We start from the raw sequence: 13259 nt of genomic DNA on the forward strand, positions 1-13259 counted from the left end.
CAGAGATGATGACCAGACATTAGCAAGATACAAAAAAATATCACCAGCAGACCTCACCTTACAGAAGCCATACTGGTGATCAGAGAGAACACTGATATTCAAGAAGTCTGAGGATATGGGGGTAGAGGAAGAATTCAGAGACTTTGGAAATGGTATATGTTAAAGCAACAGGATGATAGTCAGAATGGGTTAAAACAATCACCCTTCTTAGGGATGAAGTGTATCAATGCATGCTTCCAAGAGGAAAGAAGAGCTTTGTTTCTTAAATAGAAATGGAACAGATGAACAATCCAGGTGCAAGTTCAGAGGTATACTCTTTCAGTGCACAGGGATGGAGATCATCAGGACCTTAAGCCTTGCATGTATCCAAGAAAGAAGCGATTTTCAGACATTTTGAAAAGGGATTACAGGAAGGGGCATAGGATTAGTAAGAGGAGCATCATGGAGTGAAGAAATGTTGGAGTCATTCAAGGTACAGATAGAAAGAAACAGGAAACAAAGAGAGTTCTTTGTCTATAAGAGAGACAGCTAAAGTACAGTCAGAACAGAAAAGTGAAGGAAAGACAGAGCAAAAGAAGTTGTTTGAGATGCCCTTAGCTATAGAGCAGAAAGGCCCACCAGTGGAAGATGAGGAGAGGTTATTGCACTTCCTTTGCATAAAGAATGCTTTGCCTCATGGACAACGTAATTGCAGTGATTGCCAGCAGTGATAAATGCTGAATGGGATTCAGAGGAGGGAAAGATTTTCTGAGCCCAATATGCCTGATCCCTTGCCTGAAGGGCCGCAGAACAGGAATAGCTGAAGTATGGACTCAAAGACGAGGTCATCTTGGAGAGAGGATAAATGCTTCCATTCTCACAACAATAACCTCTGCTATGCATTTGGTGAGACAAAAGCATCACCAGAGAGAGTCAGAGAAGAAATTTTCAGAAGTTATTCTGGTTAGCTTTGATGAGAAGGCTGCTGGAGGGGGAGTGTTATCAAAATAGATACATTTATGAGAGTGTGGTCAAATGAACCAACTGGGGGAGATATTGTGTAGTTATAGGATAAAGGAATAAAGATGAAAAACAGATCCAGAATATTAGGAAAGTGGTCATAGTGGTCAGGAATATGGGTGGGGTGGGAGATAATTAGCTCTGTATCACTGAGAATGGAGAACATGAGGGCTTCAATCCCCCCACACTCTGTACAGGAGAAATTCAACCATTTCCTATGGTGAACGATGATATCCCCGAAGTAGAGGATCTTATCTTGCAGGTGAAAGGATGCCATAGTATCATGGCAGGTGTTTAGGTAGTCAAAGAAAAATATAAAATTCATAGAATTGGAGAGCAGTAGATGAAACAAAAGAAAAGTGTGGCAGTTGGGAGACAGACCTCAAGCCAGATAACATCAAAGTTTGGGGCCTCAAGGTCCTTCAGGCATGCAAAAGGTGTGCTGATGGTGTTGGAATAAACACAAACACCACCTGTGAAGTGGAATCTGGGCAAAAAAATCTGCGGGGGAATCAGGCAAGACTTTTCCTGGTCAAGGATAAATGTGACTTCTTTAAAGATATTCCAGATCCATAAACCATGTTTTGCAAATTCATTTCTATGGAGGTAAATCTTGGAGTCTGAGAGGTTAGATGCTTTGGAAATGCTCTGTTGAGCAATGCACACACAAAACGGCATGACTTAAACAGTCTCATTCGGTTTCCTATCTTGAAGCCAATAACTTTCTCGTTCTGGATGAAGGATAATGCACCAGTAACCAACCATCTACAACATCCAAACTGACTATCCAGCTGCTTAGCCATGACTGACAGATTCACTTTGCAGTATTCTTCCTGAATTTGTGACTTTTGACATTGACATAGCAAGGATAGAATCAAAAACATTCTTTTCTGTTTGAGTCCCTTTCTATAGCCAGAAAGAGGGTGCTGATAAGATACCACTCCTCTTGCAAGTTCTATTACATCTCTCTTACACATTTCTCACTTAAGTTTCATTTAAGTTTCTTTAAGCATCAATTACATCTCTGTTATACATTTCTTACTTAAGTTTCTTTAAACATCAAGTAAAGGGCAGTCTTAAAATTCTCTTTTTCATAAAGGATGGTTAAGAAATCAATCTCCAACTTATGCTCTTTTACAGCATTAAATACACCTCCAGACAAACTTCTTAAAGTCTTTGAATGTCCAGAGCCAACCTCTGACCTTAAAGGAGCTATTCTGAAAACTCTACCAGAAGATTCAGCTTACTGTACTGAAAAGGCTATCTTGAAGGAAATCCTCTGCATCTAGCAGGAATGGAGAAATAATAAATGTTGCTCTTCCAATCAGGGGAGCTGAGATAAGAGCAGAAATCTCTCATACTGCCCTTGTTGTGGTTAGTGGCAGCATTTTTCATAACTTGCTGACTCTTCCTTACACCTTCCTTTGAAGTACAAGGATTTACAAGCAAGACTCATGGCATCCATTCAAATCATCAAGGCAGTTGGAGAAACTGTCCATGGTACAGGGTTTTAGAGATTCTTCTTATCTGTCCACCAGGCTAGAAAGTCAAAAAGTTCTTGGCGAAAAGAACTGTTTATGTAAGGTAAATGATCAAGAGAATCTGGTTCGACAGACCTTTTGAATAGCCTCACTGCGAAAAAGGAAGAATGCATGAAAAAGTATTAGACTTAAGGGACTCTAAATGATATCACTTGAAGAGAGAGAACAGCCTGTCCTCAAAATATACAATGAGGTTTTCAACAAGGAAAAGATAAATGTTTGATAGCTTGGCTTATGACCCTCCTAAAATGTCTTACTTGACAGAATGTTACTTACTTTGGGACAGGCACTAAAGTACAGAGACTGAATATATCAGCAAAGGCTTTCAGGAAGCTCCTGAATAATTTGGAAAAAGGATGAGACTTTAAACAAAAACTTGTATAAATGTCTCAGTTTCCCAACCAAACTGGCCAGTTCTTGGGCAGGTTGGAACCATCTAATGGAGAAATATATCTTTTTTTCTGATGTGCTATTCTGAAGAAAGCCCTACTAGGACAGCATTCTCAATTAGAAAAGACTTCAAAATATAGAAGGGAATGTTTTAAACACTTGACTTAGGAAGCATTCTGATTTCTCAGTATTCTGAAACATCTTTGGAGTATCAAGAATGTCCTGGGGAAAAGATGTTCTTTCTGAAACATCATAAAAGAACATATGTAAAATGACGAGTTTCTCCAAGGGCTTGCTTAGTTTAAGATTAAAAACTCCTCTCTCTAAGATGAAGGCTACAAATGCTAATAGCATGAGAAAAACCAAAACCAAGCTTCCTGAGTGCTAATGTCTAATTTATAAGACCCATCAGGCAATACCTGGTATCTATGAAAAAGCAGTCAAGACTGACTCAAAATTCAAGGAAATTGAAGGTTTAATTCTACTACACATAAGGCTTGTATCAAAATAGTTTTGTCAATGTCAGCCCCTGATTTGAACCACCAAAACCAAAAATCATGGCAAGTGGTTAGTTGAAAAAAGAAGGGGTGGTGAAAGCCTTGCATAAGATGAAATGCAGCTAAGCAGGTCAAGTGGATGGAATCACAGTTAAGTTTCTTATGAAAGGGGTGATTGTGTTGTATGCATGGCTCACGGTGAGGTGCTTGAGAATTGGTGGAATGCCCATGCCGCTGTATAAAAGCAAGAGGGACGAAAGTGAAAGATTAAATTACAGAGGCATAAGTTTGTAGAGTGTGTCTGAAAGTTGCATGGGAGAATGGTGATTGAAAGAGTGGTGGCATTCATAATGCTTCATACTGGGGAAGGACAATGTGGCTTTAGGAGTAGTACAGGATGCATGAACCAGTTTTTTGTTTTGAAGAATGTGTGTGAAAAATACTTAGGAGAAAGAGAACTTGAGTGCAATGTTTAGGTATCTGGAGAAAGTGTATGACAGGGTTGATAGAGATTCTCTCCGGATGGTGTTATGAATATATGGTGTGGGATGAAAGCTGCTGGAAGCAGCAAAGAGTTTTTATCAAAGGAGCAAGTGTGCAGATACAAAGACAGGAGGGTGAGTAGTCCTACATGAAGGAGGACAGTCTACAGCAAGGGTGTGTAATGTCACCATAGCAATTTAATTATTCATTCTTGGAGCGGTAAGGATAATGCGAGGGTCTTGGAGAGAGGGGCAAGTGTGCAGTCGGTTGAGGTTCCTGGGAGGCAAGTCAGGTGTTGTTTCCTGAGGAAATGGCACTGGTAGCAGATTCAAGTGAGAAACTGCAGACGCTGGTGTTTGAGTCTCGGAGAGTTTGAAAGGAGAAAACTGAGAGAAAAAGTGAATAAAAGTAAGCTTATTTGATTAAGCAGTGGAGAGAGACAGATTAGATGGAGAGCGAGTTTGAATGGTGAAAACCTGATGGAAGTGGGATGTTTTAGATACCTGAGAGTGGATACAGTAGTGAATGGAACCATGGAAGCTGGGTGAGGGGGTATAAATCCAAAGAGTATTGAGGAGTGGGTGGAAAGATCAGTTATTGTCAGTGGGAAGCAAAGATGGGCATGTTTGATGGTATACCAATCCTGATGGTGTTGGATGGATGTGATGCATGAATTCTAGACAAGAAAGTGAGAAAGAGGGTGAATGGACTGGAAATTAAATGTTTACAGGACAATGTGCAGTATGAGGAGGGTTGATCGAATGAGAAATTATATCAAGGCATGGTAAGGCATAGTAAGAAGAGGAGTATGAGTGAGAGAGCTGAAGAGGGTTCACTGAAATGGTTTGGACATAAGACGAAAATAAATGAGAAGTGGTTGACAGAAAGGGTAAATGTGTCAGAAGTGGAGGGGACAAGGAGAAGGTGGAGAAAAAAGTGGAGATGGAAGGAACAAGTGGAAAAGGTTTTGGCCACTTGGAAGGTGTACAAAGCAGAGATGCTAGAGTAAACTGGAGTGATGTGGTTAATAGAGGGTGATATATTGTATGGACTGAACCAGGGTATATAAAGAGGTTAGGGGAAATCACAGAACTGTCTATGGGGGCTGTCTGGGGATAAGGAGATATGGTTTAGTGCTTCATATTTGAGAAAAAGAGAATGGGTGTCAACAAATGAGGCCATATCTTTGACTGTTCCCGGCAATACCTCTAACATGGGAAATGGTGAACATGTTTGTTTGCTGTTTCCTGCAAAACAAGGTAGTGACAGGGACAGACAAAGAACAGTCTCATTCGCTTACAACCACTCTCTAGCTATCATGTACAATGCATCAAAACTAGAGCCTTCTATAGAACTCCCTATCCATAACAAAGCACCACTAAATGATTCACATGCCCTACTTTATCCCACAGACAAGGCATTGCCCACTGTATACCACATTGCTCCAATTTACTGTGTCATGCATGCCTCATATCCTCCTGCATATATAAGTCTTAAACAATCAAAGATTCTTTCTCTCCATCCCTCAACTTCCCACACAGTCTCACCTTTTTCCTTGTTCCCTCCACTTCCAACACGTGTATCCTCTTAGACATCCTCACTTCACTCTTCCTCTCCATATGCCTAAACCATTTCAGTATACCATCTTTAGCTCTCTCATACATACTCCTTTTACTTACACCTCTCTCTTACCTTATCATTTTTCATTTGATCAATCCTCCTCATCCATATATGTCCTCAGACATTTCACTTCCAGCAAATTCACCATTTCCAAACTTTTTTATCAAGGGACCATGCCTTGCATCCATACAACACAGTTGGGACTAATATATGTTCAAACATATCCATCTGTGCCCTTACTGACAATGAATTCTCTTTCCACACACTCCACAATGTACTCATGACCTTTGCCCGCTCAGCTACTTTATGACTTGCTTCAGCTCCCATGGTTCCATTCACTGCCAAGTCTACTCCCATGTATCTTAAAGCATCCAACTTCCTCCAGGTTCTCTCCAAACTTATACTCCAACTGACCTGTCTCTCTCTACTGCTAAGCCTAATAAGTTTGCTTTTATTCATAATTAGCTTCAACTTGCTCCATTATCACACTCCAAAACTTAGAAACTAACTTCTGCAGTTTTACACTTGAATTGGTCACCAGCACCACATCATCAGCAAACAGTAACTTACTCACTACCCAGCTCCTCTCATCCCTGACATAAAGCAAACCTGTCCCTCTCTTCAAGGCCCTTGCACTGACCTCCATTATCACTCCATCCAAAAGTAAATCAAACAGCAAAGGTGACACAACACATCCCTTGTCAAACCCATCTTTACTTACAACCTCCCACCCTCTGGCCTTCCTACTTGCACTTACACCTTACTCCTTTGATAAAAATTCCTTACTCTTCCAAAGTTTTCCTCCCACACCATTTATTCATAATACCTTCAACAGAGAATATCTATCAACCATACCATAGACTTTCTCCACTGCCAAATACTTATCCTTTTGTTCCTTTATGTATTTTTCACACATATTCTTCAGAGCAAACACCAGATCCACAAATCATCTACCACTCCTCAAGCCATATTGTTCCTCCTCAGTCTGATGCTTTGTGCATGCCACCACCCTCTTTATTACCATTCTCTCATACAACTTACCAGATATACTATGCAATTCAAACATTTGCTTTTGTCCTCCTTGTCTTTTTAGAACAGTATTATACAAGCATTCCACAATCCTCAGGAACCTTACCACAAGCTATCTTTTACAGAAAAATCTCAGCTACCCAATGAATGACTGTCACCTCCAATAATCATGCAAAAGATAACCTACTTGAATCTACTTACAAAAGGATTTCATGGTTAATAAAACATATGAAACTATTTTCTGGACACAAATTATTTGCATGTTAAAATCAAAGTAGCCTTTAATAATAAAGAAAAGGAAATATTCAGGATGATATTCATAACTCAGACTCAGATCAGATTAAGAATCTCAAGTCTGTCACCCCAATTGAAAGAGAGACAAAATCCTAACAGAGAAAGTCCAACAGAGAGCAACAAATCTTGTACATGAAATAGGAGAGCAGAGTAACAGGGAGGGGATCATGCTGGATGAGAAAAGAAAAGAAGGGAGACATTATCAAACTCAAGTTTCTGAGTCATTTCACAAAGTTCCTCGATCAGTTTCACAATGTAAATAGTAAGCAGTTCCTTGAAACAGAAAAAACAAAGAAAAAACATTAAGAAACTGATTATGGTATAAAAACTAACAAGAAATGAAAATTAATTCTACGGCAAAAGACCAATTAATGAATGAAATGAGCTATGTGGTTAGTTAACCTGTGAATGCGTGCACTTCAAAAGTGTAAAAACTATGAAAGAAAAGAAAGGATGAGCAAAGACCTCCCTCCCTGTACTGTACAAAAAGGTACAGTAAACACCCGTAGTTCCTTGGACTTTCATTTCATTTTCACTTTTGCAGCCTTCTTAAATACAAATAAAAACATCCTTTCATGAGCAGTCCACCACTACCTTCATTATCCCTTAAACAGGCCTACACAAAAATAAATACTAAATTAGAATAATCTGTGCCAAATTATGACAAATTCACAAGATTACACAGTATCATAACATACAATAAGGTCATCTATATATACAGTACTCTACTGCAGATACATAAAAGTGTAAATGGCCTTGGAAAAGACACCATCAGGACTACCTTGTCACACTTCCCTCACTCAGAAAAATGTTACATCTTACTTGGTCTTCTCTTGTTTAGGTTAGCTTTATTTCATGCAGGATTGATATTTCTATGATGACAGAACATCATACACTCAAATACTAAATATCCTATGGGTTTAACAGGGTGGAATTGGTTGCTCTGGAATGTATGTTCCTTTTCCCCTTCTATTAATCGTAGTTTTGGTTGGTGGCCAGAACTGTTATCTCACTAAACTACGGGAGTTTACTGTAAATACAAACAGATCATCACACGCATACAGACTCATACACATGTAAACACCTCATTTTGGAAAAGACTTTCATCTTTATTTATTTGTATACTGTATATATGTCTCTCAAACTTGCTCATCATTAAAAGAGCATGTAGAGAGTGATTCAATCTTTCAGTATGACCTGTTATGTTCATGTCAGTCTGTGTAGAGCAACTAAACTATATACAGTAATAAAGCATTACTTATCCTACTTACTGCCTATGACTAACTGTAGTTACAGTACTTCATGAACTGACTTAAAACCATGCATGGAACAGAAATCCCCATGCAGGCCTACATACTGTCTGGACAATTACAGTACGTTTAGTTAAAAAAAAAAATCATGTAGAGCATGAGAATAAATGAGATAACCAACAGAAACAAATCACTCAAACATGTCTGCCACTGTACAATATATTACAAATATAAGGAAAACACTTACCAACTGGCAATGTTCAAATATTGAAAACTATCATTTAGATAAAGTTCTTGCAGATAGTAAATGACTAAAATGCATACAAAACTAAACTATGAGAAAGACAGTGAACAACTGATAAAAATCCTCTAAAATAAACTTTTGCAGTTTTCTTATACATCTGAAAAGTTGTAGGCACCAGCTTAAACAGAATTTAAAAAACCTACAAAAATATATTCTACAGAATGAAGTTCACGAGTTCACTCCCTGTTTCATAATGTGATTTTGTTTAAACATTTGTCATTTACATTTTGACAGGTTTATTGTATAATCACACTACTCAAGGGTAACATGTATATGTTTCTTTAAAACTTTACCCAAGGATTAATTCATAAGAGACTTTTTATCTCATCCATTGCTTAGAGTTTGTTAAGGTCACTTATAATGAGAATATGTCTACAAAGAAAAGTATTTGAATATATTCTAAACCCCTACTTAATCTGCTAAAACTTTATAAAGCTCAACTGTTAATGATGGATACTGAGTCTTAAATCAGCAATACAGATATAATTCATTAGTATCATTTATGATATCAGAATATACAGAATCACTCGCCTACTCACCGCATTAATGCCAGACAGTTGCTGAGAGAGCTGCATGACAACACCAATGGTGAGAGGCATTCTCAGTGTTGATGACCGCACCAACTGGAACATGGTCATGTGAGCTTCAGTTTGACTGGCTGCTTCCTCAGCTCTCATCTCTTCAATGTCCTCTTCCACATGGGTCGAAGCTCGTAGTCTTCGTAGAGCTATGAAAGTCATCATGAAGAATAGTACAGCAATAAAACAGTCTACAAATATTTCACACTCACATCCATACAACATAAGAAATACCAGTCTCCCATGCTTATGCCATATACACATGTGCCACATTCACAAACAAACAATTTACCTTTTGCTACCCAAAATTCACTTTTACTGAGCTAGAGTTCATAATTATACAGCCGAACATAGGTAAAAGGAGTCAGTTGGAACATTAGAGAGGAACCTTTGCAAACACTGTGCTAGAGTTGCTCTCTTCCAGTTGCCTGTTAAGAGTGAGACACTAAAGGGTAAGAAACAACACCAGAGTTCACTAGTTATGGAGAGTCTTTTGCCATGGCCACCCACTTGAGGGAGTTCCATGTAGAAACAAGTGTTAGAGATATTTTTTTTTTTTTTGCTTTGTCGCTGTCTCCCGCGTTTGCGAGGTAGCGCAAGGAAACAGACGAAAGAAATGGCCCAACCCACCCCCATACACATGTATATACATACGTCCACACACGCAAATATACATACCTACACAGCTTTCCATGGTTTACCCCAGACGCTTCACATGCCCTGATTCAATCCACTGACAGCACGTCAACCCCGGTATACCACATCGATCCAATTCACTCTATTCCTTGCCCTCCTTTCACCCTCCTGCATGTTCAGGCCCTGATCACACAAAATCTTTTTCACTCCATCTTTCCACCTCCAATTTGGTCTCCCACTTCTCATTCCCTCCACCTCCGACACACATATCCTCTTGGTCAATCTTTCCTCACTCATTCTCTCCATGTGCCCAAACCATTTCAAAACACCCTCTTCTGCTCTCTCAACCACGCTCTTTTTATTTCCACACATCTCTCTTACCCTTACATTACTTACTCGATCAAACCACCTCACACCACACACTGTCCTCAAACATCTCATTTCCAGCACATCCATCCTCCTGCGCACAACTCTATCCATAGCCCACACCTCGCAACCATACAACATTGTTGGAACCACTATTCCTTCAAACATACCCATTTTTGCTTTCCGAGATAATGTTCTCGACTTCCACACATTCTTCAAGGCTCCCAGAATTTTCGCACCCTCCCCCACCCTATGATCCACTTCCGCTTCCATGGTTCCATCCGCTGCCAGATCCACTCCCAGATATCTAAAACACTTTACTTCCTCCAGTTTTTCTCCATTCAAACTTACCTCCCAATTGACTTGACCCTCAACCCTACTGTACCTAATAACCTTGCTCTTATTCACATTTACTCTTAACTTTCTTCTTTCACACACTTTACCAAACTCAGTCACCAGCTTCTGCAGTTTCTCACATGAATCAGCCACCAGCGCTCTATCATCAGCGAACAACAACTGACTCACTTCCCAAGCTCTCTCATCCCCAACAGACTTCATACTTGCTCCTCTTTCCAAAACTCTTGCATTCACCTCCCTAACAACCCCATCCATAAACAAATTAAACAACCATGGAGACATCACACACCCCTGCCGCAAACCTACATTCACTGAGAACCAATCACTTTCCTCTCTTCCTACACGTACACATGCCTTACATCCTCGATAAAAACTTTTCACTGCTTCTAACAACTTGCCTCCCACACCATATATTCTTAATACCTTCCACAGAGCATCTCTATCAACTCTATCATATGCCTTCTCCAGATCCATAAATGCTACATACAAATCCATTTGCTTTTCTAAGTATTTCTCACATACATTCTTCAAAGCAAACACCTGATCCACACATCCTCTACCACTTCTGAAACCACACTGCTCTTCCCCAATCTGATGCTCTGTACATGCCTTCACCCTCTCAATCAATACCCTCCCATATAATTTACCAGGAATACTCAACAAACTTATACCTCTGTTAGAGATATACACAGATATATAGATATACATGACTAACATGTTTTTCAAATGAGTGGCTATCTATTTTCAAATTGTCCCCTTCACTGATGTTCCAATTTGTTCTCTTGTCTTTTGCACATTATTTACCTCCTACCAAAACATCTTTTTATTCCCCCAAAAAGTCAATATATCCCTGGGGAAAGGGGATTAAGAATACTTCCCACGTATTCCCTGCGTGTTGTAGAAGGCGACTAAAAGGGGAGGGAGCGGGGGGCTGGAAATCCTCCCCTCTCGTTTTTTTTTTTAATTTTCCAAAAGAAGGAACAGAGTGGGGCCAGGTGAGGATATTCCAAAAAAGGCCCAGTCCTCTGTTCTTAACGCTACCTCACTAACGCGGGAAATGGCGAATAGTTTGAAAAAAAAAAAAAGTCAATGATACTCACTAAGCCCAAATCATTTCCCCTCTTTTTTCTACTCTTGTACCTTTTTCTTGACCTTCTGCCGCTTTCTCTTATACATCTCCCAGTCATATGCAGTCCTTCCTCGTAAATATCCAAACACCACTCTTTTTTCTTTCACTAGCAACTTTACTTCGTCATCCCACCACTTAATATCCTTTCTAATTTGCCCACCTCCCACCTCCTCATGCCACATACATCTCTTGCTTCCCTAAATACCTCCCATTCTTCATCCATTCCCCTCACTTCATTTGCTCTCACCTTTTGCCATTCTACACTCAATCTCTCCTGATATTTCTTCTCACAAGACTCCTTTCCAAGCTCACTAACTCTTACCAATCTTTTCCCGACATTCTTTCTTATCTTTAGAAAACCTCTACAAATCTTCACCTTTGCCTCAACAAGATACTGGCCAGACATTCCACCAGTTGCCCCTTGACTGCCATTTCCCGAATTAGTGAGGTAGCAGAGGAAAAAGACAAAGAAAGACGCATCCACTCATATACACATTCATATACATATAGGCACCTACACATACTTACATACATACATATATATATACACATGTACATACTCATACTTGCTCACCTTAATCCATTTCCAGCATCACCCTACCCCACAGGAAACAGCATCACCAACCCTTGTGTCAGTGAGGTAGCGCCAGGAAACAGACAAAGGCCACAACTGCCCACATCCACAAATGAGGTGTCATGTGTAATGCACCAAAACCACTGCTCCCTATCCACATCCAGGCCCCACAGACCTTTCCATGATTTATCCTAGATGTTTCATATGCTCTGGTTTAGTCCATTGACTGCATGGTGACCTCAATATAGCACATCATTCCAGTTTCCTCTATTCCATGCATGTCTTTTGCCCTTCTGCATGTTCAGGTCTCTATCAATCAAAATCTTTTTCACTTCATCTTGCCATCTCCTAATTTGATCTCAAGGTTCTCTCTGTTCCCTTCACTTCTGACACATATATCCTCTTTGTCAACCTTTCCTCACTCATTCTGTCCATATGTCCAAACCATTTCAACATAACCTCCTCTACTCTCTCAATCACACTTTTTATTTCCACACATCTCTCCTACCCTTTCATTACTTAATCAATCACCAACTCACACCAAGTACTGTCCTCAAACATTACATTCACAACACATCTACCCTCTTCCATGCAACCATATTATATTGTTGGAACTACTATTCCTTCAAACATACCCATTTTGTGTTTCGAGATAATGCTCTCTTTTTCCACATGTTCATCACTACCAGAACCTTTGCCCCTACTTCACACTATGATTCACTTCCAATTCCATGGTTCTACTTGCTGTTAAGTCCACTTCCAGACATCTAAAACACTTCACTTCCTCCAATTTTTTTCCATTCAAACTTACATCCTAACCAGCTTGTCCTTCAACCCTACTGAACCTGATAACCTTGCTCTTATTCATATCTACTCTCAACTTTCTCCTTTCACACACTATTCCAAACTCAGTCACTAACTTCTGCAGTTTCTCACTCAAATCAGCCATAGTGCTGTACCAGTGGCAAACAACAACAGACACACTTCCCAGGCCTTCTCATCCCCAGCAGACTGCATACTCTCCCCTCTCTCCAAGACACTTGCATTTACCTCCCTAACCACCACATCCATAAACAAATTGAACAAGTATGGTGACATCACACACCCCTGCAGCAGACCAACCTTCAATGGGAACCATTCACTCTCCTCACTTAGTACTTGTATATATGCCTTACACCCTCTATAAACACTTCTCACTGCTCCTAACAGCTT

At 39.8% G+C, this 13259-nt stretch overlaps 1 protein-coding gene across 24 annotated transcripts in view; it reads right to left on the bottom strand.

The window, feature by feature from the left end:
- Glut1 (Glucose transporter 1) overlaps nt 1-13259 on the bottom strand; it is a 904849-nt gene that overhangs the window by 304552 nt on the left and 587038 nt on the right. For all 24 annotated transcript variants that reach the window (XR_011716794.1, XM_071694280.1, XM_071694283.1 and 21 more), the window contains one exon: nt 8947-9134. Coding sequence is in view for 23 of the 24 variants with exons in the window: in XM_071694280.1 (XP_071550381.1) it covers nt 8947-9134 (188 nt within the window). In the remaining variant the exon portion in view is untranslated. The remainder of the gene's footprint in view (nt 1-8946; nt 9135-13259) is intronic.

This window comes from Panulirus ornatus, chromosome 57, assembly GCF_036320965.1.
Source record: "Panulirus ornatus isolate Po-2019 chromosome 57, ASM3632096v1, whole genome shotgun sequence".
NCBI classification, from domain to species: domain Eukaryota; kingdom Metazoa; phylum Arthropoda; class Malacostraca; order Decapoda; family Palinuridae; genus Panulirus; species Panulirus ornatus.